The sequence below is a fragment of the Aythya marila genome (assembly GCF_965140915.1).
Source record: "Aythya marila genome assembly, chromosome: 7".
NCBI lineage: Eukaryota > Metazoa > Chordata > Aves > Anseriformes > Anatidae > Aythya > Aythya marila.
Window position 1 is genome coordinate 33,094,841 of NC_139048.1, and position 27,879 is coordinate 33,122,719.

The window sequence follows — 27,879 nt, forward strand, 5'->3', positions numbered from 1 at the left end:
GTCTTTTCCTTACTATTTTAAACGGTGCTCGACATATACATGCTGTCAGTCTGTACAAAGGTAAAGGTGAAAAATATAATTTGATTACAAAAGAATTTCACTTTACACCATCTGTATACCACAGACGATGCTTTTCATAGGATTCATTTATGACCATCCTCACTCACTCTAATGGGATGTTACCTCTTAATTCATAACACATGCAATTTCTGTGTACTTGTATGGAAGAAGTAGTGTTTTTAACTCCTACTTTAGTGTGAACAGTTAGGGTATTACCCAGTGACTCAACTGTGATGAATGAGAGTGAATTTATGCATGTTATTTTAATGAAGAAAGACTTCAGTTGTCTGGCTTCAAAAGAGCCAAGGAAGGAAATGACAGAAGCACCACCTCAGACCCTTGAGCTTTAACGTAGGTTATTCATAGATATTATGGCACTCGGACTCTCTTAACAGGTATTTAGTTACCTAGGACATCTAGGTTAAACAAACAACAAAAAAAAAAGTATTAAAATTAACCATTGCTGTAAGACAAGATTCCTTTCCCAACCTTCAAAACCCTTAATTTTCCTGGAAGTTGCACCAAAATACCATTGTTTGTGCTTCATCTCATGTAAGTATGTTGCCTTTGACAAATGATGTCACATTAAGTTTTAAGCTTAGATCTGTGGTTATCTGTGAACACAAAATAAAGGCAGTCTTAGCCTCTTTCCACAAAAATTGTCCTGTTCCTTCATAATTATAACATGGAATATTGATACTTGTGTATCTATTACTTTGTTGGACTAGAGTATTTGAAGTAATTACACATACTAGGAAAGAAGTCCAAATTTAATTAAAGGTGACTTACAACGGTAGCATTTTGTCCATGTAAGGCATTATTCTGACATCTACTGGCCTGGTATCCAACCATACATATTAATACACTGCACTTGTTAAAAAGGAGCATATATATTAATCCAAAAGGTAAGAACAATTAAGGAAACACAAATGACATACATTTAAAACAGGCCCATATATTTTCATATAAATCTCACAACTCTACCAGTATTGTGGTAGGTTTCTATTGCTTTCTTAACTCATATGCAACTCTGAACTACTGTATCTCAGGAAGCTTTATTACAAGCACTTTTGGAAAATTACAGTTGGAAGGGAAAAGAAAGTTGTGACAAGTAAAAAAAAAAAAAATCCGAGAAGCTTTAAAAAAAATCTTTACTTGCAAAATTAAGCAGCATGCTATTCTGTGATTTATATTTGAATTTAAGAAGACTAATTAGACTGAAATAAAAATAAAAACCTAAAAATGGCAATTCTATAAATAATGAAAATTTTGATTTCACTAGACTTTAATGAAAAACATTTGGTAATTAAATACTTGCTACTGTTCATTACGTTGATGAACTTTATTAGGGTTAAAACTGTAACAAAGTTCATCCTAAAACATTTTGCAATGCAAAATTATTTTCACTCAAGGAGTGTCTCAAATTGAATGCTAAGAATTACAAGCAATTTTCAGAAGCAGACATTCACATTCATAAAACTTTATACATCTTTTGGAACTAAGATATTTATACTACTAAAATCAAACATGCATCACTTCCCATACATTCTGGTATCATGATTTATATTACATTATGTAACACCGTTCTTCTAAACAGCAGCAGTTTTATCATACGTTAGCTCCATTTTCTTTGGATTTCTGATCTCTATCTTCGCTTTTCACAATATCCTTTAAAAGAAGAAAAAGAGAAAAGACTGTGAGTGCTGGAAATTTTATTTCTCATGTGAACTATAAAGTAGTTCAAGACAAAAATACTGCTTGGCTTTCATTTTTAATACCATAGGAACTATAATCTTACTCAGTTTAGTTAAACCAATTCCAGCACCTTCCTGAAAAACTGATGGAGTAGAAATTAAATGTGACGTAAACAACTGTAAAAAGAAGCACAAAACCATCCCCAGAAGCCTCACTTTATAGTCCAGGCTTTTTTTTCTTTTTTTTTTTTTTTTCCCCCTTTTGAAAAAAGCAAATGAAAACAGTTTCTGCAAAATGCATTACATTACGGTAACATGTAACAGCTCTAATATGAAATACTGATACTGGTCAAAGATGTCTGAAAGCACTGGGCACAGGAGACATTTTGAGTTCCAAAGTACTATTCAGAATGAACAAGGATATAACTGGGGCTATTTAAGCGTGATAACAGAATGATGCAGTTCCCAGGGATTAGCAGTCTACAACACATAGTGAAATGCAGGACTGTTTGACGATACGGATGGCAGTTAGATGGCTGCAAGTTATTGCCAGTTTAATGAGCTACAGTGACTTATCACTTGCATCACACAAGAGAAAAGGTCAAACATTTGGCATACTTCTTTGTACATGTGCTTGAGCTTTTGTAAATGTTTTATCACCTTTTCAAAATACACGTAGACAGAAGCAGCAGCAAGACACTCTGATAGTACCAGTTTGCCAATGAGTAGCCTTCATAACCTCCATCTGTTTAGCCTTACTTAAAGGATACTCTCAGCATTCCAAGGGAATATGCAAGTATCTTTCCATACGGGGATAGGGATGCTCTGGAGCATTAGGCAGGTTGCGTAGAAGTCGTTTTACTAGAACACTCCTGATAAATTGAAATAACTACATTCTGCCTTGAATAGTGTATTTGGACAAATGGGGATGGACAAGATCAGGACAGGAAAGCATTAACATGATTTGGGATTTACACTATTTTTTTTTATATATGTACTTTTAAATTTGCGTCAGAAGCTTGTGTTTCAAGCTTAGAAAAAATATAATGTATTTGTTTTCTTTAAATAATCAGTATCTCTTTGAGCCTCTCATACGCACTATTTTGAGTTTTTTTTTTTTTTTAAAAGATATCATTAAGTCTACAGAAAGCTTACAGACGATCAGAAACGAAATAAGGAACATCTAACCTGTTTAAGAACACTCTGTATTTCATCCATAACAGTAGCTAAATTTTTGATTGTCTTATTCAGCTGACCCTCAAATTGCAAATTTTTATCATCCGAGATTTTCAAGTTCTCTTGCAGTTGACCAAGGTCCTTTTTGACTTCTTTGAGCTCCGTAGACAGACTTTTGTTAGAATTCTCCAGATGCAGTATGGTCTTCTCATCCTCATCTTAAAGAAAAGAGATCAGTCACTTCTAACACCATGTACTTTGCATCCTAATATTCCATTACATACTAACACCTAACTATTAATTTTGAAAGAACATTAAAGATTGCATTGCATTACCATTTGATAATACTCAATTTTAACTACATTTGAGTCTTATATTCAATTTGAATGAAAAGTCAGGAGGATTTCAGCATGGTGACAGTGGTATATCAACTACTGTTGGGGTGCAGGTTCAAAGCGTACGGCAAGTAGAAAATGTAAGTTTATAGCATGCAACCATCTAAGCAACCTAGATCACACATTAGCTTATCTACTAAAAGTCTTAGCATCTTGCATCCATGCAAATAGCATCTTCAAAGCAATGTCACACCTGTTTTTTCTTCTAGCAACTGAAGCTTTTGTTCTATCTCTGCCCGCACTCTTTCACTCTTCTCCAGCTTCTGTAAGAGGCTCCCAACATCCACCATAGCGCCGTTGTATACAATAAGGCCAACATTTTCTTCTACAGCTTTTGATTCTTGCTTTATTGTAGGTGATGGCAACAGTAATCTGTTTCCTAAATTAGATTAAGTAGTGTTAGTAAATAATCATTGACATTTTCAGTTGCCTACAGTTCCAGGGACTAATGTTAAAAGCTTCCTACATTAGATTAAAAGCAACACCTAATACTAATTCAAAAGCCACGCCTTTAACATGACAGAATTAAAATCATAATTTGGTCTCTTCATATGTAAGGAAAATAATAAAATTTAGACTCAGTTTGGTTTGTCTACTCCACATTACTCTTCTCCCTCCTTACCCCAATCACAGCCTCCCAAAAGATCATGCTGTTTCATGACATTCCTGTATTCTTCCTTTCTGCAGTAATTTGTATTAGAAAAATCACTCTGTTCTACTACCTACAGCACTGATCCTCCCAACTGCAGAGCTGCTGCGAACAAAAAGAGTTAACATTAACCTCCTCCTTCCTGTTCCAAGACTCATCCTGTAAAAGCAACAAGGTCTGGAAGCCAGAAATACTGAAATTTATGATTTACTGCCCAAGATTTACTTTTCCAAATCGGCAGCTTCTCTGCAGATCTGAACTCGTTACTGTGAGAAAGCAAACATCTCAGGGCTCTCATATCATTCCAGAGAACTGTTTCTGCAATACAAAAAACACTACCTAACATATCTTCCTGTAGCTCTTCCGATTCTTCTTGGTTTTCCTCATCTTTAGAAGTATCTGTTAGTCTTCTGTAGAAGCAGGATTCTCTAAGTACTACTTTATTAAGGAGCTTCTTGACCTAAAACAACCATGGAAAGAAGTATAGTATTACTTAAACACAGAAATTATACTACCTAAGAAGGAATATTTCAACTTGAAAAACTTACTAAAAGAAATTGCACAGATTTTTGGTTTTTAACATACTGGGGATTAAAATTAAAAAAACAGCTAGAAAAAAATAAACTTGAGACAAAAGCTACATATGCAATATGGGCATCTTAAAAGTTAATAATTTTTACCTCTTCATTCTAAAACAGCTTACAAATTATCAAATTAATATTTCATCATAAATACAAAATGGCTGCATAAAAACAGGGATAAAGTATATAAGCAATAGCCTTTAGAAGCTGAACTCCAGTTACTCTATAGCATTCCTGTAATATTGGATAAATACAAAACCTGAGCACGTGATAGGTGTAGTCCAAGAGTGTACAGTATCTCTTCCATGTCCTTCTCCAGAAGGTATCCACAATGACTTTGATCAAAATAAACGAAGGCCATCAGAAGGTCCCTATTAACAGTTACCATTTGTGTCTTGTCCTTCTCCTACAGGAAATTAATTACAGGATCATTAGAAAGGCAAAAATACCACCTTATTTTCCTCTACTAAAAAAAAAGTAAACTTTACAGTTAACCAATGTTTTTTCTCTGTTCATTTTATCATCACCTTCAGTAAAGCCACTAATACATTTACCTATCAAACTCAGATGTAACATTAGCAAGCTATTTAGGACAAATAATCTTTCATTTAAGTAGAAGATTTTGCAGCACAATGCACAGTAACACCTGATAGACAGTTTCCTTTCATTCAAGCTAATACATCAAAAAGTTTGTAAAATAAACTAAATATACAAGTACAATAGGAAAAATTCCTTCTCTCCTCAGTCAAGTATTTTATTGAACAGCTGTTTTCAAAACAAAATCCCCATAAACATATAATTAATGAGCATTCAGCTCTCACAGCTAAAGTAGTTCTGCAGTCTCTGTTTTCCATTATTTCTGTTCCTACATCTCCTAATATTCCTTGGAAAAAAAAAAAAAAAAAAAAAGAATCAGACGCTTGTTTTATTCTAGCATTTATAAAGAAAATTAAAGCACAACAAATCTAACTTATGCTGTTCCTAAATCTGAACTATGAAGGCTAGCTATTGGCCTCATGACATAAAGCATCCATTTTCCTGCAGGGAGATGTAGAAACACAGCTAATGATGGCATCCATTTTCCTGCAGGGAAATGTAAAAAATTTACATAATGATTCCAGGCTTTACAATTTAAAAGCCCATTTATTAATCAAGCTAAGCTTCTGCTTTTGTTATTTATGAATGCAGCTGCTGAAAGCCCTGGATAAAATAATCCAGCTCTTAGGCCTGCATATAGCATTAGTCCTCAGACTTTTCAGACAAATCAGTATCAGGCTGGTATAAGAAAGTTTTTCCAAGAGCTTTTACTTCTCAATCTTTAAAATTAAAATAAAAGTATCTTGTATGCACCTTACCCAAAGCTGACACATGTTCCCTTTTATATATGCATAATGTTTCACTCTAGAGGTGCTGAAGGAAACAAGGAGTGCAAATAGGTCTTACAGTGAAAACAAAGGCAAGCTTTCATTAAGACATCGCTAAGAAAAGGCTCTATGTAGTTGTTAGGAAAGGTATTAATTACTTTATCTTTAGACGACCTCTCTTTGCAATGCCTATTTCCCTCTCTTCTGTCCTCCCGTTTGTTCATTTCCTCTTCATCCCGGTCTATAAAACACAAACAAAATTTAATACATCCACAGCAAATGATTTGAAAAACATTCTCTCAAATATACGTGTTCATTTAGAAGTTCACATAAGCCTTCTAACACCTGAGAATATTTCCCTCAAAAAGAAAGAACAAATGACAATTATATGAGTCCCGTTAAAATTTGTTGTTTCTGTTTTTAATGTAAGACAATTGTCAATTTTATCCTGTAAATTCTTATTTATCTCACACACAGGATAGAAGAGCTCAAAGAAACACTAATAAGGCCAAAATAAGTTGTGCCAACACCACCATCTATTTAAGTGGTATGTCGGAAATTACTACAATTCTTAATTAGGCTTGGCAGTCTGCATTCAGCTGTGGTTATTCCTACGAAAATCAGTACTGTTTGCTCTCAAGTATTTTACAATACATTGTAAAAACTGTGCCAACTATATAACGAAAACTCTGTGTTTATACTCAGAGTGCATGAGTGAGATACATATTACTGGTGATGTGATCCTCTATTTTAGATCAAAGTTATGGTTAATATCACTTGTTAGATATGAAGCACAAAATGCACTTTTTTTTCTTTAAAGATAGACAGTATTGTAAAACTAAAGATAAAAGAGAAAGAGGAATGTGACAACTGCAGAGACATATGGCATGCGGCTCTGTACCTCACGTACAAGTTTTTGGTCACAGAACCATGTGTCGAATTCAGCTTTAAGAAACCGCTCACCTTTCTTGTGAGGAAAGGTTTGAAAAAAACACCTACACATGACAACATTTATCTAAATTTGCCAACACATCTCTGAGAACCACGAGGTTTCTCCTGTACCTCCATGGTACGTTAGATTGTTCTCACCAAACCTGACTGGGAATGGCACAAGGACAGATTATGGGAAGCAGAAGCACTTTACAGAACAGAGAAGTCCAGGGCACAGTCTCCAGGGTCAGGTTATGAGCAATTAAGAGTTATTTTGGAAATAAGATATTAGCACCAAGTTTTTTAAGGCTGGTGCAGTACTCTGACAAAAATACAACTGAAAACACTTCTTAGTGCTGGGACTGCAAGTTCAGAACTACATCTCTAGCAAAAACGCTACCTAAGAGGACAAAACCCCAAAGTACAAACCAGGAAGTGTTCAGGTGCCCTTACACCTTCCCGAATCTCTGAGCCAAGAAAGATTATTGCTGCTCCTAGCAGACAGGAAAGTTAATAGTCCCTTTCCTCACTTACTCAGACAAACAGAACTCCACCCAAAAAGAAATTGAGAGCATCACATAAAGAATCCCATACTACATTGCAGCCTAACAAAAACAGGATGACATTTTAGAACTGATGAATAGGAAAAGTTAGGCACTTAAAAGTGGCTTGGTTTTTCAGAGGTGCCGAATACTCACATCTCCTACTGACTTCAATGGGAGTTGCGAGTGGTCTGCATTCTGAAAAAAATAAAACCACTTCTATATGCATGCCTTACTTGGAGTACCACAGCTACAGTTTATATATAGATGACGTTAATAAAATGCCTAGCAGAAAGACACTTACATTTTAAGTAGATCTGGTCAGAATTACTGAAATAAAGTTAGTGTAACAATGCAATTTTTGATTTTCTAGTTCCAGTGCATCTTCCAGCTTGAAAGAAGCTGGCATATGCAGTGGCAATGAAAAAAGCTTATCTGGAAGTCACAAAATCCCTAATTCAAGATACCTTCATCTTCATCTTCAGCATCTTCTGCCTCCATTGGATCGTATTCTTCTTGATTATTGTCATCTTCTGTCTCTTCTTCATCTTTACAATCATCTTTCCTTTTATCTTCCCTCTGTAAAAGTTCCTAGAAATTAGTCCATTCAGAACTAAAAAACAGGAAAGTAAAGCCATCACACTAACACTCAAAATTTCAGTATGCTTACATTTCATAGGATCACAGGATGATCTGGGTTGGAAGCGATCTTAAAGATCATCTAGTTCCACCCACCTGCCATAGGCAGGGATGCCACTATATTTAGTCACATAAAAACACACACGCAAATTGAAGTGATAAAGATAAATTGGGGAGGGTGTGTGTGCTAAAATAGCACTCAAATACACTCGTCAAATTTTTACATGATTGATTATGATAGAAACGCTAGCTGATATACAAGTTAGCTGCAGACCTTCTTTTCGTCTCTATCTTCTTTTTTATCTTTATCGTCTCCAGATTTTCTCCTCTTAGGTTTTGGTTCATCATTTTCTTCTTCTTTTTCTTCCTTTTTCTCTTTTCGTTCATCTTTTTTGCCTTTTTTGTCTTTTTTGTCCTCCCTCTCTGGGAGAGAAACCAGTGCTTTGTAAATTCTGACACCAAAATCCCTCTGAAGCATTTCATTGAAGAGTTCTGCAAACAATGAAACCTGCACATAAAGAAGAACAAAAAGAGAACTGAAAATGAGTTTTAAAATGAATATTAAGAATTTGTACACTTATGACTAAAAGAACCCATCGGGTGTTATCTTACCAGGCTTTCACCATGGTAGTTTTATGCAGTGTTAGACTTCTTAGCATTTGTTTTGAATTTGCAAACTTTAAAGAACTTTATACATTTTTCTTTCCTGTACTACAGTAGTTTAGGACCTGGACTAAGTTATAAATATATAACCTGGTATAAGTTACAAATTCAGCTACGTATCTGAAAATATATGTATTTCTTCTGGATATCACACAGTGACCACATTACTTTTGTAAACCCTGTACCAAATACTGGACTACTTTTCCTAGATATTGCACAAATAAATTAACTCATTTTCCATTGTTTTCTTGTGTCATGCTATCATAACTTGCAGAATTTAAGAATACTGCAGTTAGCACAGAATTAAAAAGAAACAAGAATGACTAAGTTCACTAACCACAGACTTTTACATTCACTTGCTCAGCATCAGCTTTTTCTTCAATGCTATGTCTCAGTGCAGAAAGCTCACTAGAAAGTAGCTTTAATATGACAGCACCTCAAGTTACCTCAAAGGAATGTTCTTTATTATCCTCTAATCTATAGTCCAGAAGAACACTAAGCGACATAATGCTACAGTCGAACTTCCCACTCTTTGCTGCCCAGTTAGGATGCACAATGATTGCTGGTTCATCAGGCAAGATGTATCGTCTCTCCCGCCGCTGACGTTCCATTTCTTCTTGACGTTTTCTTTCCTCTTCCTAAATAAGGAAAACAAAACAACATGCAGCATATTCCAAAGTTTCAAAATATTCCAAAGTTTCAGCCTATAAGTTAGTTTTTAGGACTCACTGCTTTTAGGAAGTGAAGAATCACAGAATCACAGAATTTCTAGGTTGGAAGAGACCTCAAGATCGAGTCCAACCTCTACCTAACGCTAACAATCCCCACTAAACCATATCCCTATGCTCTACGTCTAAACGTCTTTTAAAGACTTCCAGGGATGGTGACTCCACCACTTCCCTGGGCAGCCTGTTCCAGTGTCTAACAACCCTTTCAGTAAAGAAGTTCTTCCTAACATCTAACCTAAAGAAAAGCCTAAGGCTGCTTAATGCAATGAAGTTGACAGACAGAAATTAAACCAGAATTTACAGAATGCACAATGCACCCACTGCCAACACTCACCTAAGAGTGAAGACTGGAAACTTGAGCAACACAAAGCAGGACATACAGTGTTTAACCACACAGCAATGAGCATCTTCCAACAATTTCATGGTCCTAACTGCAGCATGTTTACTTAACATTGGAAAGAATCCTACTAGTTCACTTCAAGAAAAGGTATACAAGCTAGTAAAGGAGTCAATGCTCTGGAAAAGAATTTTGTCTGTCTGGGTGTTTTTAAAACTGTATGGGGAAGTCCTACTGTAGTTTATTTCCTATATAAAAACAGTCAAGGTTTTTACTGTCATCGTCCCAAAGATAGCCAATACTGCTTCAACAACTGGCAGGTAACTACTCACCCAGAAATTTTGATTACAAGAAATGCAATCTATAGATACAACTGATACAGATTTAAAAAAAAAAAAAAAAAAAAGGGGGGGGGGGGGAAGTGGTGGTGTTAAAGAAAAAAAAAAAAAAAAAAAGGTAAAATACCAAGCAGCACCTTATGAATATGGAAGTCACAGCAGAGATTAAGCTTTCTGAAAAGCAAACACAATCAAACCTGCCTGCTCCTAATCTTAAAAGATAAATTTGGCAAGGAACTTCAAGACAGTTTTCTTCCTCCAAGCTATGTGAGAAGGCAGTGGCTGAAAGAATTAGCAAGCGCATGGCCTCTGCTCCCCCAATAAACAAAACGTTTACACAGACAAAACTGAAATTTCAAAATCATCTCATGCTGGTCTGCAGGTAGGAATACACAAAAAGGCAGCTTTAAAAGCAAGTATGGAGAACGTTTTGTTGTATTTAGGCCCCCCTTTTCTGTTGCTGGGTTTCAGTGTTACTGCACAGATCTTGTTCACCCCCATGAAATATCAGATCAGACTAAATAGTACTGAAACTATCAAGTGCAAAACTGGGAAACCTCAATGCACAAGATTTTTATCCAAATGTGAAAAGTAAGGTTTAATTACACAGAAAAACAGGAACCCAGCAAACCATTAGCCACGTGAAGAAATTAGACCGTTTGAGATACCAAAACATCTACAGATCAAAATAAACATTGCGACACAAATCCCTTAAGGCTTGCACATGAAGCAAAGCTAACAACTAAGCTGCTACTTTTCATATAAGTTTAAGAAGTTAAGATCTTGTTAAATGCGTTCGCCTGTTCACAAATGAGCATAGTTTTGCTGAGGAGTTTGGGATTTTTTTTTCCTTATACTTAAGGTCCAACATGAATTCAAACACGATTAATAGAGCTGCACATTTCAGCTGACTTTGCTGATACAGGAATTCAAGCTTGCCAAGATTTCGTTCCAATTCAGTAGTTCAAGTTACAACAGGAGTTCCCAGTAGTCATCTGAGAACTAAAAAATCTCAGCAAGGCATCACCCTGTACTTTTTAAACTTATATGTTTATTTAAACAAAATTTTATCTATAGTCATTTACGTATTTATGTACACTTAATAAGACTTAAATCAAGCATGTCCAAAACCTAACCTCTTTGTCATCTTCAGATTTCCTATCCTCCTCCTCTTCCTCTTCTTTCTCAGACTTCTCTAGCTCCTTTTGCTCTTCTTTTTGTTCCTCTACTTTCAGCTGCTTTGTCAGTCGAGCTATCAACTGAGATTTCAGTCCTTTAGAGCTAAGGGTTCGACTTTCTAATTCTTTTCGAAGGTCATTTACCTGGTAAATAAAAGCTCTGTAAGTGGCATCAACCAGTGACATTGCAAAACATGATTAGCAGAAAAGGTGAAGTGAAAATTAAAATAAGATCACTGAAAACTCAACTGCATTTTTTGAAGCTGTACTGTACAACGCTAGTATTTACTAGCATAAAACATACTACATTTAAAGTCATGTTCTCCCCAAATAACTCTTTTTTTGAGGGACTTCATAGAGGCAGGGAAAAGATTTGGCAGTATAAGGCTATTAGTTCTTTTGTGGAAACTTTTTATTACATTTTTGTACCATTATTGCCTTTTTAAACTAACATTAAAGTATTTTAGATCCCGCATTTTTAATATACGTAGACATGACCAGATGACCGCAGAACTTTCATTTTCCAGTTAAACAGTATCATATGTGATAGACTTTAATTGTACAAAGTTCAGAAGTTCAGAGTAGTTTCAATTATCTGTATTCATCTATTAAAATCATAAGTCACATTCTCATGCTGTGATGTCATAACATAATACCTACAAAATCAACAAGGAATATAAAACACTACTAAATTTTTTTCCTCAGTTAAGGGAAAGACAGCTGTATTTCAGGTCCTCCTTTAAAAGAGAAAACGTTTGATGGAAACGAGTTTAAAAATGTAGTTACCTTCATTGTTTTGGGATCCAGTTTAGACCAGTGCGTGGGCGTAGAGATCTCTTTAGCTTCTCCATCATCCTTTTCCTCTTCATCCTGGCAAATAAAATTTTAAAATTATCATTCAGAAAGCTTGAAAGCATTTTACTCATTTTTAAAATTCTGTTGCTGATCTGTGCAAGGTCACAACTGTTTCAGACAGTCTTCTCCTAAAGTTATTGTTTAGACAAGTTCACACACACATTCTACCACTTTTTAAATGATCAGTGCCACTCAGCCAATACAAGCCAGATCTGTGGAACACAAAAGGGTGAAAAGCAACACCACAAAGAATATCGGGGTTACAAAGACACTGCTGGTCTCCATTAACCACACAGTGTGTGATCTTCCCCGGATTTTAAATCCCCCAAGTTCCTCTTTGTTCAGTCAGACTTTCCCTTATTCCAAGATGTTGATCAGCCACATGGCCTGAAATTCAGATGTTTCAGACTAGCGTTTGTTCAATTTCAAATCGCACAATCGGAATTGGCCACAAGAGAGAATTTAGAAATTTTAGAAAATGGCAAAATGTTTAAAGACAGCTATTCATAAACTGCATCTCACTCAACAACTGGTCCCAGATTCCAGCAACTATTTCTACGGTAAAAAATTTTCTGCGCATCATAAGCACAATTTTATTCCATTTGTGATATCGGCATACGCATTTAAAGTTAGTAAACTAGCTGAAATAAAAATAAAAAACAACATTCACTACACTGCTGAAAGCTGGTTTACCAGTCATTGTTACCAGTTATGTTCCTCCTATGTATGTATGTTGTGTAGTATGTGATGTGCATTTTGTGCCTGTGTTCCTGTGCCTGTGAGAAGCAGAAATAGAAAAAGGGATTAGCGTTCAGTGCCTGTTCTCCATCAGCCTCCTTGCGTTCACCCTGAAGCTTCTCGACCAGCTGCTGCTTGTATCCTCGGGAGAGGGTTTCCCACTCTGAGCGGGTGGGAAGGCAATGCCAAACATCCGGGAAAAATAAAACCACTGTCTCCACATGAGCTGGAACTGTACGCCCCTTGTGGGTCTCCTCAGGGCGATGGTAGCGAATCTCTGCAAAACGGTACCTGTCGCAAGGGAAGAAGCATGTTGGAAAAAAAATTCTACAATACATTTTAAAGAGCCTAGATCACTTGTAGCACATCAAGTAAAGAAATTTTGCTGCAAGACCTTGAAGTTTATCTAAAGAAAAAAATTATGGAAGCCATATTTTCTCTTTTGGCATATGTGTAAAAACGTATCACAATTGCAAAGGAAAAAGACTACCAAAATCCTGCTTTACAGTACTTAGCGCACAGAGGCTTAATGCACAACGAAGAGGCACTGAAGCACTTGAAATTTAGCTTACAATAGACCCTTCCGGTACTAGTAAAATTGCTCTAAGTGTTAATACAGGACAAAAACTCATCAAGAGAAAATATGGCTATATAACCAACAGCTAATTTATAACGAAAGAACAATGAAATGAAGTTCTCTTGACGATCTTCTCCAGCTATGCACAAAATGAGAAATATTTTCAACACACATTCATTAAAAATTACAGCATAACACGTCAAAATAAGTTCGGAAGCTTTAATTAGTCCTTAACACATTATTCAGCACAGTTGGCACCAATCGAGCTTACTACGAAAACAGAACACCCTTTGAGTAGTTTACCTGTGCTACCAACAGCGGCTGACAAAGAAGAAGAAGTTTCTTTTCTTAATTTTTCACAACAGAAAAGTACTTCTATGGTGTACTTTACGTTGCAGTACAGTACTTACCATTGTGTGCACACACTTAAGTCAATCCCTGTCAGAGCCTTGCAACAACGAATAGCCGTCTTTATCAGCACGGAAGGGTCCTTTTCTGGATCAGGTCCATCCAGTGATGGGGACCAGTGTCCTCCAATAGCCATAGCTTCATCTTTGCCTTTCATACCCACTAAAAACTAGACAAAAAGAGTCTTCTGAATGTTCCCCTGCTAGGGGCAAAAAGTCATCTTCCCAAAGTGTAAAGAATATTTCATAGCACACACACTGAAATCCGTGAGCAAATTGTCACGTTATTTTGAAACCTGAAAATGAAAGTCAGTCAAGAAAGAGTTCAGTTATTTTTTTCCACAGAGTATTTCAGTAATGGAATAGGTTTAAAACATCATCACTCATTCTTGTTTGCAAGACTTTCCATCAAGTTTCTTTATTTGTAGAGGCTCGTTCCTTCGTAATTAAAAGCCTTCTAACACAGAAGATAAACACATACTATTTTAAATGGCATCTTAATTCCAATAAACAACTTTGTAGATATTCCTGCTTAAAAGTGACAAAGGACTGCTACAAAAGATAAGACCACAAGAGCATTGTATCTATAAATTCGAGCACTCCCATTGCCTTTAAGATGATGGAGTTTAATTGAAAGAGAACAAATGTGTTGTCTTGAAACACCACAGCACTTACAGGTTGTTCAACTTAACAGTTAAGTAACTATTGTAATGAAATTTAACAGTTGCTTCATTTGTAATTCTCATCACAGTTGAACCCTTGAAAAGGTTTAAGTGCTTGTAAAAAAGAGACTAACAGTTTACTTAAATAGGTTTCTCCAAATATCTATAGTTTGAGTAAGTGGAAGAAAGCAGTAAATATGAAAGCAACAAAGATAAAGCTCCATTAAATTGAAGAAGTGAAAAACTAAATCTCTGAAGAGCAAAATCAAAGCCATTGCTTAGCTGCCTACAAGCTCTTCCCTTACCAACAAATATTTTAGAGCTCTATAACCAACCTTCATTGCCAAGAGTATCTGGCAGTGAAGCATATTTACCTTTACAAGTCTAGCAGGGTGCTGAAATCCATCGCGAAGTTCTTGGGGATCTTCAGCCAGAGCACACGACTTGTGGTAGAGATCCTCCATGCTAGGGCTAGCCATCAACATCACCTGGTGTGTAAATGAGATGAGTCTTGTGAAGGCCTCCCAGTATAACTGGTAAATAACGACCACAACTTGCACACACATACATACCAATACTTCTCTTAATGTCACAAAAATAATCAGACCAAGCTAAAAGGAAACTGCAGAACTGAGGCTTAACGTGTCTGCCAAGGAGCTCTTTCACTCCCTCACCACTCGATATGCATGCAATGTGCGACCTTACAAAAAGACAAACCAACTGGAAGCATATAAAAGCAACATGCAGAATTGCTGCTCTGCCTCGCATGTTACCGCTAGGTACCAAATAGCCAAGAAGCACACTGAGTACATTTCTGGTTCCCGTAACCGACTTCTTCCATTCTGTCACAATCACAAGAGAGCTGGCCGACACTCATCTGCATCTTCTTAGCATTCCACTGGCCCTGCCAAATCTAACAAGCTTACTTTATAATCTAAACAGTTTAATATTATGAAACCGGATGCTATTTCTTAAGATACTGAATATATTTTAAAGATCAGCTTTCTAAAACAGAGTTCTTGCTCTGCATCAGTAGAATGAAAAAAACACCAACACAGTACATCTGATACTTGAGCCAAGGCTTCAGACTTTTTATAGACAGTAAAGTAACTCTTCCAAAAATACAAGGGTTAAAGGCAGTTTTGTTTCTAAATTTATCTTTAACATTAAACGCTTCTAGAAAAGATTGAATTAGAAATCTCAGACCTATTTTAATGGAAGAGCTAACACACAGAAGGGTTTTAAGAAGATTCTTTTTGACCCTAAGGTCCTTTACATGTCGTTATGGCCCCTTGTGCAACATTTTTTGAGATTCCTATAATCCTGCTCGATCTACTTTCCATCAAATGGTAAAGATTTAAATGAATCTTAAAGGAGTAAGAAAGAAAACATCACTAAGTGGAATAGCACCAACTGCCCAGAAAGGATCCATAAAGGAAAACAAGACTCCATTAACTGTTCAGAGTGAATTGCCTAAGAAATACATTCAGAGATCCTGCAGGAGATGTCTTTCTTTCTTGGGTGCAGAGAATGGAAAATAGATCTCAGTAAAAACAAGACGTAGGACAGCTCTAGCAACAGGAAAAACTGAATTTCCATCATGATTCTACCAAGCTCTACCTACCTGCTCTTTACTCAAAGGGTTAAAATACTGTATTTTGCTCAGATCATTGCAAAACAAAAAAAAAAACAGTTCAGTTATTCTCAACTTTATACTCTATTCGCAAAAAATATCTAATGAAGATCTGTAATAATGGAAACTATACAAACCTTCGCGCTGTACAGATGATCAGCATCAGGTGGATCAAGGACAGCAGCATTTTTATCTATAGGATCTACTTCTCTATGCATTACGTAGAAATTACAGTAGTTTCCCAGCTGAAATGGTCTAGACATAGGGAAAGCATCCACCCATGTAAACTGAGCATCAAAGAAATCACTTGGGATATACAAGTTCTGGTAACGCCGCCTCAGCTCCATCATATCGCAGCTACGACTGAAATAAACAACATTATTTGAAAGATACAGCAATAAAAACAATTAAAAAAAGAACATCATTAAGAGGTATATTCATCAGAACCACCTACTGTATATTTAATACTGTGTATGCACGTGCGTGCACATGTGTATGAATTCAGAGTAATGTATTTGAAAGGTCACGTATTAAGGATTACAAACACGAAGCTACTAAACATTCTTCTAATTAAGGTTTCTACAAATTCAAGAATATTTATTAAACAGGGTTATAAACACATTTTGCAGTAGCACACAAAGCCAACAGAACCTAAGAAGTTTTATGTAAGAGGTTCTCAGCCATTACATTTGAACTTCCTTTGAAGTTATTACCATCATTTAACTTTCACTAAACACGTGTGCAAGCACTGCTCACACTAGTTCACGCACACTATTAAAGTGTCATCTTTAAGTAAAAATTTGGTTCTATAAACATACCAGTCCAATGAAAACTTGGAAAACTGAACTGTGTAACGAGGAACAACACGTCGTGGTCTTCGAGGTGACCTCTCCCTCTCTCGTCGAGGTGATCTCTCTCTGGAGCGTTTTCTCTGGGGTGATCTTTCCCGAGACCTACGTCTCTCTCGTTCTCTTTCACGACTTAAAAAAACATGCAGACAAGATATAAATATTTTTGCATGCTGCTAACACACAAAGCTTTCTAGTACAACAGATGCTAGACTTCTCAGAGATGGCTCACAGAACAGAAAGGAGAAATTCTTCACTGTTTGTTTCAGTACATTCTTTACAGGAGAGACTGACAATGCAATTCTTTCATTTCAGACAGGAAAGAACTTTTCACCAACATCTAATGGTAAAAACACTTGTGCGTGTCACTGACTCAGTCCGGTGCAAGAAGCTCGGCTCTGTTAGACTAGATTGTAATCAACGCAGCCTATGAAGACCTGTTCCCAACAGCATACCTCCTGTCATCTTTTCGATTTGGCATAGGGTCTCCTCCTCTGTCATTCCTCCCAGAAAATCTGGATGGGGGGTCTAGTCTTCGAGCTGGTTGAGGCTGTGAGACTAGACGAACAGGAGGCTGTAACAAACCACCTGAAACAAAAACATACGGCATCAACACGGAACAGTGGGCAACTGCCTACTCTCAGTCACCAAAAACGCCGCTGCTTTACAGCTCTTTCCCTTGTGCACATTTTCTAAAACAATTTGAGTTGGTAAGCCTATTATTAATATCCTCCCCAAGAAACAAGAGACCTATGCTCTTCTTCACTGATACAAACTGAGACTCGACGATTTAAAAAACTGAGATTGGTTTGAAAGCATCTTTTTAACATGGAAGCTAACCCAAATCTAAGCACACAGAAGTTACCTTAGTGAACAACAAAACCCTCTTTTGGAAAAGTAAAGGTTTTAAGATATATGCTACAGGCTCACAGAAATAAAATGTAAAATTTCTTCTTGATTCTATTCACAGGTAAAATAATTAGCTTCTTGTAAAAATTACTCTTATTATCCTGCTGCACTAATTCCCCAAAACATATGTCTGCTCTCTCAAGACAGCACACACTTAAATAACTGTTTGCAAATATGGCAAACACTGCCAAACACTGATCAACACCTAGGACTAAATTAGATTGTAATAAGCATTTATCCAAAACAGTTCTGCTTAGGTGATCTCCCCCTGCTTTTATTGTGGGTGAGAAGACGATACCTTAACTGCATCTTATTATTAAGTCTACTACTGATTTGTCAGCCACACAAAGTTCAAGTGACAGACAACAGCCTTTGTTTCAGATTTGTCACATTCACCAATATTTATTCTTGCAAACGTCAACTTGGCTGACTAAATAATACAAAAACAAATACAGAAATAACAGTTTTAAGAACACCACTACGTAAAACCTAATTTTGTTGAACATTCAAAATTATGAAGAGCTACACTGCAATTATTTCTTTCAACTCTGCAAATTGTCTGTAAAAGCATCCAAATAAAAACTACGTTGAATTTACTTTCAGATTATGAAAACTGAATACGAATGACAAGAGCCCACAGGAACGGCACTAACCAGGTGATTCTTGAGCTAGTGCAGGCCTTACATATACCTAAGAAAAGATGCACGCTAAAACTGAAAAATAATGACCTTGCCCTTCTACAGGATCCTTTCCTTATTAGTTCACCTGTTAATTCAGTCAGACTAGGCACAAAAAGGACTTAGGACACTGAAGGAGCACCTTTCTGCTGTGGCTGCTGCAGCAATGGCTGAGGCTGTGTCTGAAGCAAAGGCGTGATTGAAGCTGCCGATATCTGTGCTTGCAACAAGGACTGTGGCTGCGGCTGGGCCTGAACACCGAACGCTGTCTGCTGAGCAATAGGCTGAAGAACTGCTGGAGGCGTCTTGAGTAGCGGCTGAGCCTGCGTCTGGTTCTAACAGCAGAAAAGAAAAGGAGTTGTACTGACTGCTTCTGGTTTAAGCTCGTTCACAAGCAAGACCGGGTAAACTCCATATACCTGATTTGGAAGCGTCTGGATCCTCTGTGCGTTCCATTTGAATGGCATATTAGGATTGTAAGTAGCTTCTACCAAAACTCTGTCACCCACCTGAGGTGTCTTTCCTTTAACAGCACTGCAAACATTACAAAAAAATGCATTGAGAGAGCTTTATTTAGCTACAGAAGCTATTTTTACATTTGCAAGCTATGTTTAAAGTTGTGGGAAAGTAGACAAAGTTGACTGAAAAAAGCTTCTAGGAAGAGCATCTACCTTTGGTTTGGAACGTAAACTAATTTAATACCTGTCTTGGGCCCTAACACAGAAGTTCCCTAAACGATACTGAAGTAAGATAGGCAGACAGGAAAATGCATGCATTTAAACACCCATAAGTTCAGCCATTTCATATTACAAGGAGCTTACTACCTTCCATATCTCTTAACTTTGGGTTTTGCATTAAGAAAATTCAAAATTCCAGATGAGGAACTCACATCTACTAACTTACCCACCATCTGATTTGCAGTGTTGACAGAGAAAATGTAACTGTGGGAACTACCAGTGGAGTCACAGAACTATAAGGCAGCAATCTAAACTTTTTCTCTAGGGAGGGAATCACAGAACACAACTACAGACAACTCTTTACACCTTACCTAAGTTGAAAAAAGACATCTTCATCCACAAAACCAAAGGTATCATGTAGTTTAGTAACTACCCCAGTGAAGACACGCTGCTTTTGTGGCTGTGTTTGCTGCTGACTTGAGCGGGGTGCTGGATAAGAAACTGTTATCTGGGCTGCTGGTTGAGGAGTAGATAGGCTAAGACTGGTAGGTAGCGCAACAGCTGGCTGTAAGCAAAATAAAACAAACTATAAATCTTATAACCAGCTGACATACCTGCAAGGAACAGAACTTTTACCCATGTAGAGAGGAGCTGATAACATCTCTAAAGCAATTATTCTGAATGGAGATTTTCAGAATGTGGAAGTCTTTTTATTTTTAAAGATGATCTTTCTTTGCTATTTTGAATGAAGACTGGCTTTGTTTATCCTTTTCTTTTTTTAAAAAAAGTCACGTTTCCCCGCATATGCACATTCTCTAGAAGAAAATTAAGACTTCCTTATTGTTTACAGGTAACTGAAACAGTGGGCTGATTCCCAACTCTGCTAGGAATAAGCTTAGAGATTTCTCCATTTGTATCCCAACTGTACTGTTAAATGAGTTAGTAAGGGTTGAGGCAAACAAGAACCCTTCTCTAACTCCAGTTCATCTGCTTGCCTTCTTATTAAATCAGAATAAGGAGGCAAAATATAAGCTTTACAGTAAAATGAAGTCAGCTATTTTACCTCAACTCTTTTCAAAGCATGTTTTTGTAAGTGAACAGTACGAGAGCAGCTTGCAGTGTGTTGAATGGTTTCGTATTTTAGGCTTGTCAAGCTCAGCGAGATTCTTTTTAAACCTCTAAATATCCGTACGGCAGTAGTGTTAGCACAAAGTTAAATTCCTTTTTAAAGGAGAAATTTCTTGTTACTTACTGCAAAACAACTGAACACTTGAAGTTCAAACAAAAAGAAAAGTGCTCAATACACATTTCCTTTAAGATTAAGGAAAAGCGGTTGTCATTCAGTTTTTGAAACCAAGGCTAATCATATTTTAACATCTGGATAAAAGAAACCTGTACCAATAAAACGTCCATTCATATTAGTTCTTTTTACGGATTAAAATGTTCAAGAAGTCACAAATTTGCCCTCTTGCATTATCTGTGTTTGGGGATGAAGACCAAACAATAAAACCAAACTAACCTGCGTTAAAATGGTCTGCTGAGGTTGCTGCAACTTAAAATAAATAAAGTTATAAATTAATTTTATATGGTTCAGGAAATTGTACAATTTTACCTCCTTTTTACAAGTAAGAGTTTTTTTGTTTAATGTGAGTCAGCTAATAGTCCTTTGGGGTTTGGTCATTGCAGTGGTTTGCATATCTATAAAGTTGTGATCATTTGCTTAATTTTAAGATCGTGTAAGCTAGATTTATTCAGTAAGCAGAAATGCTGTTTTCTTGCAACTGAAAGTTAATAGGAATATTAAAAAAAAGGTTTTGGCAGCTGGAGAAGCCTATGCCTCTAATTTCCATGTCCTTTCTCAAAATCCTGTCAATTGAAAGACCATAAAGTATGTAAAAGGGAACTTTTTTTGGACAGTATCTTTCCAGCAGTTAAAATACACGGCCCTGATTAGAGCAAAGTTTAGAAGGAATTGTGCACACATGGAACAGATTTTTGATTTCCTTTCCGCATGAAGGTAGACAGGCTTCCATTCTGGATACATCTCTCCAAGTTTGTAAACTCCAAGCTCTCTTTCACTACAAAAAAGTACTAGTTTAACAACTTCCCATGTAAGGATGACTTTGCAGACAAATCCTACAAGACACATAACCAACAGTATTTTTAAAAATTGTGATGTACGCAGTAAGAATCAGAGACAAACCTGTTGCTGTACACTATAGAGAGTCTGCTGAGGTTGTGAATATTGCTGAAACAGATAAAAGCAAAATATCTCATAAACAGAAAGCATTATTGCCCCAAAAACACCAAATACAAGTTAGCTGCTAAGCATATTCTAGATAAAACATATCCACATCTAACAATACAAAACATAACAGATAGTATCAATATGTACTACTTTTACACCAAATATTCCTCTTTAGATTGGACTCTGAAGCACTCTTGCTAGCTAGAACAGATTTTGTTATGCCTGACACATATAGTATCTAGGGCACAGCATGAAATCATGCAAACGCTATCAAGTTACGTATGGTGACTGGAGATACTTGGAGCTTGGGATAGTCACCTAGGGTGCAGCAAAACTCCTTTTTCCCCAAAGGCTTTCCATAGCAACTCCATAACCATAATTCCCACCTTCACTGATTAATACAGCTAACGAGAGCTGTAGGCCTACAATCCCACTGTTTTTTTAAACAGGTTTATTAAAAAAAACAACAACAAACAACAGTGAGTATTGCCCACTTGCTTTTCTCTTAGACACTTTTGCTTTACAGGGCCACTGTTTTATATTTTGAAAGTTCCTACAGCCAAGAGCAAACGCTCCTTCTCGTTACCTGCTGTAACGCAGCTGCTGCAGCTGCAGCTTGCTGCTGTAAGGCAGCTGTCTGAGTCAGCTGGTAGTTGGTCGGGGTCTGGGTAGTGAGGCCTGCTGCTGCCAGGGCCGTCTGCTGGGTGTATATTGTAGGAGAGGCTCCAAGCAGCGACGGCTGCTGCACGCCAAGAGCAGCTGAAACGAGAACACGCACGTAAGCACAAACGGCAGCGTTAAACAGAGGGGCTTTCTCCCAGTTATCTGGGAGATCTGCCTTCCCTGTCTCCCAACATATACGTTCAAGACAAGATGCAGTGTGCCTATTTCAGGGTTTGGATGAGCCTGATGAAGATCCCAGCTCTGTCCTGTAAATGAATTACCACTGCACTCTGAGCAACCTTCACTCTAGCAGCAGCTACAAAACGGAGGCCTACGGAATGTGTGCTGCTCTGGAAACGCACATGGCTTAGTCTCTCTCAGTACTGTCTTTGTCCCGGAGTGAGCTGGGTTTTGTAGATGTGGGTGCTGGTAGAGGAGGAACAGCCTCGTAACAACGGGGAGTTTAATTAGTCTGCACATATAAAGGGACCAAGTCAAGCTGTCTCCAGCTCTTACTAGGAAGGCTTTATGCTGCACAAGCCCAGACTGCCTGGAAAGAAGAAATAATGTATTTTATTGTCGTATCACTTTCAGTTCACTGCAGAAGGCTAAACATATCATGGGCACCAGCTTTCCACGTGGTTTGCCTCTTATGCATGTGGTGCTTCTGAGCAAAGAATGATTAAGCCTTACTTAGGGAACTCTGAGGGACAGCAAACACTGCACAATGTGAGTCTCAGTAAAGAACTGCAAACCTGCTCCATCTTTGGCAGGGGGCTTTCAAGTAAGTTATTTGCAGCTGCACGATCAAGTATCACTTCGTCAGGCTATCAGTCTACTTCACATGTTCAAATGAAACTAAAAAGAAACTCGGCACAGAAGCACGTTGCCAGCAAAAACAGGCCAGCCAGCCCCCTTCAGAACTGAAGAACAGTCGAGTTGAACAGGGTTCCTTTCTTTTCCAAATTTATTAAAGGCACACAATGAAATTAAGAACAGATTTGCTGTAATCTTCCTGTGCAGTTTGTGCTCCACAGCATGCCTCCTGATCCAAAACGAAGCCGCCAGCCCTGACCCACGGATGCAGTAAGACTGCTTTGTTCTCAGTGAACATCACCAAAAGGCACACAAACTGTAACCAACGCCTTCTGAATGAGGTAACCCCCCCGCCACGCTGCTCTGTGCAGCAGAGTGAAGATCTTTGGAACTAAACAAGTTGATGGCACCCCTCACCTTACAGTTTGGACTGAAACCTGCAAGAACTCTGTAAGCAACGGTGAAAACAACAACCACTGCTATGATCCGGGTCAAATCCTGTCATATTCCAGAAAGTCATACGATTTTAATAGTGAAATCAAGCATCCTACAGTACAGCAGCCTTACAATATTTCCAGTGTCATGGGAGACTTTTTCCCCTGGAAAATTCCAACATTCACTTTGTTTTAGAAGCCAAGCAAGCCAGATCTGAGGCTTCTCCCGTGACAGGCCCTCCATTGCCTTGATCCTCTTGCCCGCTGCTTCTCCAATCTGAGGACGAATTTCTGGCCATCCAGCAGCACTCACCTGGAACCTCACCAGTGCCTTACATAACACACCTCACACAGAGCTTGAAATCCAATCTGAATGCTTTGCTGCTGTATCCTGGGACAGCTTTCACTTTTCCTGGCTGCATTACTTTGCTAGCTCATCCGAGGCAAATAACAAACGCATTAGTCTTTCCTCTCAGCTCCTGATGCTGAACAGAAATTCCTATTAGCGAATTCCACACGCTCACTTCATGCCATTACCTTGGAACCTGTTTGACTACGCTAGTTGCTGTCATTCAGCCTCATGTCCTATTCCACACCAGCACAGAGGCAAAAATTGGCAAGCAAGTGTCATCAGGCAAGTTTCATAAGCCCTCTCCTACTTTTTGTACCAGAATATCCACAAAAAGACCAACATGCTTGCTCCCCAAACCAGATCTTGGCTTACTCCGCTCTTTGGTTTCTATCCTGACAATTTCCCTTCCAGCATAACCAATAATCCTCCCTTTATGCAATTGCCAGCCCACCCTACGGCTCTTATCCCACTTTCTCCACTAAGAAAAAAACATTTTTTCTACCACTACTGCCACTCTATGAGCACTCAGTATCAACTGGGCACCGTGTCACCTACAAGACTGCGGATCAGCTTACTAACAACGGGCAAGAAGAGAAGACTGCTGAGATTCCCTTACAGACCAACATATCCAGTAGCAAGTTTCGCGAAGATGCATCTTGTCCCTACTAATTTGCTATGAAGTGTTCCAGGAGTTTCATCTGACTGCCTTTCACCCCTACGTCCTCACCTTGTTCAAGCAGGCTCTGATCAAATGGATCAAATAGGCAATTGTGGTTGCATTACTACTACAAAACAAAACAAAAAAACTACCACGGGGTGAGGGGAGAGCACAGTCAGAGCCAAAAGCTTACCGAGTGGGGAGCTGCACCTGGCTGCCAGTTATCATTATTATTATTACTGGCAGCACATACCTACAGCAACAACAGCTTCTTAGGATTTACCACGCAGTAAGCACAGTGATGGAGATACCCCCCTTCAAAGGCAGCCTGAACAACTTGCCCCAAATACCGCACATCGGTCTGAAAGGGCTCAGATATAGGCTGGAGTCCTAGGCTGCAGCTCAAGCATCCTTCTAGGTCACAGAAATTTCTGTTGCAGCAGACAAATAATTAAAAAAGGATAATATTTAACAGTTCCTCTTGCTGCTTCTGAATTCCAGAGGCGATTAATACAAATTTACGTATTACAATAAAGGAATAGCCTATCCAGGGCTTTGGATGCCTCTCAAAATTCACAGAGTTTTTTCCTTCAAGCTTAACACCCTTGCAATATAAACTCCACACAACCTGCTCCAAAAAAAAAAAAAAAAAAATCCCTCAACTGGCACACAATAGAAACTGGTCTCGGTGTATTCACCACAAGCCATCTATTTAGAGCAAGCCAGCAAACTGTGCATCAGCTGCTATTTCTTAGTGGCTCCCAGATGCACTGCAGGCTTGTCTTCCTCTTACACGTTTCTCAGGCATCTCCTAGGGGCCACCAGCAACAATAAGCACATAGCTGAGCTGGAGGGACTTTTGTTTTCATCAGCTGCACTGTTCCCCACTGTAATGCAATTAGGGCTGGATATGGCAAAGAAGACAGCGCTCATCAGCCAGAAGGCAGCGCAGCACAGCCAGGACTTCCCCTTGACTACAGCTCCGTGAAAACAGGATTCACACTGCAAGCAGAGATCGCAGTCTTGAAGAGGGCACACGCTAAGCGCTGCGCTACGAACACAACACGTGCTGGGAGGACAGGAAAGTATTTCCCTGCGCAGGCTTTTGAGGAATCTGCACATCATCAAGCCAAGCCAAAAGGATAAAGTGCACTTAAAGAAGCAGTCTGTGCCATCTAGGAATTGCATTTTTTTTTTTTAACGTTCTCACGCTCAAATTTCTGCAGCAGGCATAATCCATACTCGAACTATGCTTAACCAGCATAACAGGGACCTCATTCTTCTTTCAGTCATGTAATGCACCAAACCGTGAGACCACGACTACAGGAATAATTTTGCTCTAATGCAAGCAGGAGTCTCTCCTCATACACAGGTATTTGCTGGCGCCTGGAATTACCTGTTTCTCTTCTACTACCAGAGGCACAGACAGTAATTAGTAAGCAGCCCCAAAACGATGCCAGGAACCCTTCATTACATGGCATGTAACTCTACAACTAACTTAGAGTAAGGCACCTTAATTAACAAAGCTTAAATCACACAGTGACTTCACCAGGAATGGCCAAGACAGCATTAAGTCAGCAATATGATTAAAAAAAACCTGAAATTATCTTTCTGCAGTGATCAAATGGGGCTTTAACATTACATCAGTCATCACTTTTGGCTACAGTTTAGGAAAAAGCTACCTATCACGTTGCTTGTGCTATGAAAATCAAGATCTTCCCCCCATCCATAAGCACCTTGACGCTTCAGAGAAGGAAGAGATAAAACAGCTGGCATGCATAAATGTATTTATACCTTTTGTCAATCCTCTGAAAATACATCACAATTTGGTATATTTTTTAATCTGTTTACGAACACTGAGATTTACAGCCTGCACAACTTCTCGAGCTTAGCCACAGGTGAGCAGTCCTACACAGCCAGCACGCCTCAACACCCACAGCTTCTCTCCCCGTGGGGCAAGCAACCCGGCAGCAGAGTTGTACCCTCCTGCCGAAAGCTGCGTGAGGGAGGACTGACTGCCCAGCTGCAGCTCCCATTCTTCAGCTCTCGGCACACCACGTGTTTTTCAAAGAGGCTTCCTGTGCTCCTTAGTGTAAGGCAGCTCCGCCGATACAGAAAGCAGGGAACCAAGCGTGGATGTGGGGACTGCGACAGGAGCTGGGCAGCACAACCCCTGGGCCTGGCAGAGGCTGCAGGGAAGGGTGTAAGGAGCTAAACGCTTTCAAGTGATTCTGGAGAGAAGAAGGATACTGCAGTGGGAAGATGGACAGCAGGAACAGGAAAACTGGTGTAAATCCTGGGGGAAGAAGGCAAAAGCGCAGAAGTGGCGTGTTTAACAGCTCTTATGTTCCCAGAATAGATGAGCAGCTACGAATCCCTGGAGACACCGTCCTCATTGAGCAGGTGAGCCATCTCCCTGCTGATGCCAACTAGTCCTATCCCAATTAAGTTCTGCGCTTGAGAAGTGGGCTAACCAGAGGCAGGGCTGGAGGGGCAGGAGCAGGGGGCAGACTTTGGGGCGCGCTTCTAGCGCCTCCCCCCCCCCATCCCATCCCATCCACCTCTCTCTCCTCCGGGGCTCCCTCCTGGCCCCTGCTCGGCCTAAGATGGCTGCCAGCTCCTCCCCTTCAGCGGGGGGTTTGCAGCCTTCCCCCCACACCGGGCCGGCCCGGGGGCAGCCCCTCAGAGCGCCCCTGTGCGCCCCAGCCCGGGGCCGCCACCCGGTCGGGCAGCACAGCCGGGTGAGGCTGGTGTCTGCTCGGCAACTTCGTGCAGAAGGAGAAAAAGTGCTGCTGGGGTGGGGGAGGGCGAGATACACAGGGAAACGGGGAAAACTGTGCAGCGGGGGGTAGGCAGAGCGCTGCGGAGAGGCAGCCTGGGAGCGAAATGTGAGGGGAAGAGAAGGAGAAGGCACACCGGGAATGAGTTTTAGGAAACGGGCACACGCCCTCAGACCGTGCCCGTGGGGCAGACAGGAGCTGGAGCAAGTTAGGGGAGGGAAACCGAGCCCGGAGAGCGACCCCGAGAGCAAAATCCCGAGAGAGGCGGCCCGGCAGCCCCCCGCCGCCCCGCACGGCCCCAGCGGAGCTGCCCCGAGCCGGGCAGCCCCGCGCAGCGCCCCCGCCTCCCCCCCAGCCCCGCGGCACCGACCTGGCTGCGACACGGCGGTGGCGGTGAACTGCGTGGCCCAGGGGGGGTTCTTCTGCCCGCCGAACTGCGCCATGGCGGCCGGCACAGCACGGCACAGCGCGGCACGGCGCGGCACAGCGCGGGCTCCGCCTACCTCCTGCGACCTGCGGGGGCAAACGGGCTGCAGCCGGGGGCGCGCACGCCGCCGGGCCGCCCCCCCCGGGCGCCGCGGAGCCCCCCGGGCCGCCCCCCCTCCCCGTCGCGTCCCCTCGCCGCCCCCCGCCCGTACCTGCCCCTGCCCCTGCCCGCCCCGCCGCCATCA

At 39.7% G+C, this 27,879-nt stretch overlaps 1 protein-coding gene across 4 annotated transcripts; it reads right to left on the reverse strand.

Annotated features, from left to right (window-relative positions):
• Positions 1 to 811: 811 nt before the first annotated feature.
• CCAR1 (cell division cycle and apoptosis regulator 1) lies at positions 812 to 27,739 on the reverse strand. 4 transcript variants are annotated; one of them, XM_082764763.1, is made up of 25 exons: positions 27,579 to 27,738; positions 22,092 to 22,264; positions 21,461 to 21,505; positions 20,777 to 20,803; positions 19,629 to 19,822; positions 19,000 to 19,114; positions 18,723 to 18,915; positions 17,450 to 17,582; positions 16,965 to 17,126; positions 16,284 to 16,509; positions 14,888 to 15,001; positions 13,855 to 14,021; positions 12,948 to 13,158; positions 12,061 to 12,144; positions 11,233 to 11,418; positions 9,140 to 9,331; positions 8,305 to 8,538; positions 7,859 to 7,970; positions 7,548 to 7,589; positions 6,078 to 6,160; positions 4,815 to 4,961; positions 4,314 to 4,434; positions 3,519 to 3,704; positions 2,943 to 3,148; positions 812 to 1,728 (listed from the first exon to the last, which is right to left on the reverse strand). In XM_082764763.1, the coding sequence occupies exons 1-25, from the start codon at positions 27,649 to 27,651 to the stop codon at positions 1,669 to 1,671; spliced, it is 3,486 nt and encodes a 1,161-aa protein (XP_082620889.1). In that variant the 5' UTR covers positions 27,652 to 27,738; the 3' UTR covers positions 812 to 1,668. The 4 variants fall into 4 exon arrangements, with proteins under 4 accessions (XP_082620889.1, XP_082620888.1, XP_082620891.1 ...); XM_082764762.1 differs by having other exon boundaries at positions 20,777 to 20,809; positions 27,579 to 27,721; XM_082764765.1 differs by lacking the exon at positions 7,548 to 7,589 and having other exon boundaries at positions 20,777 to 20,809; positions 27,579 to 27,739.
• Positions 27,740 to 27,879: the final 140 nt, after the last annotated feature.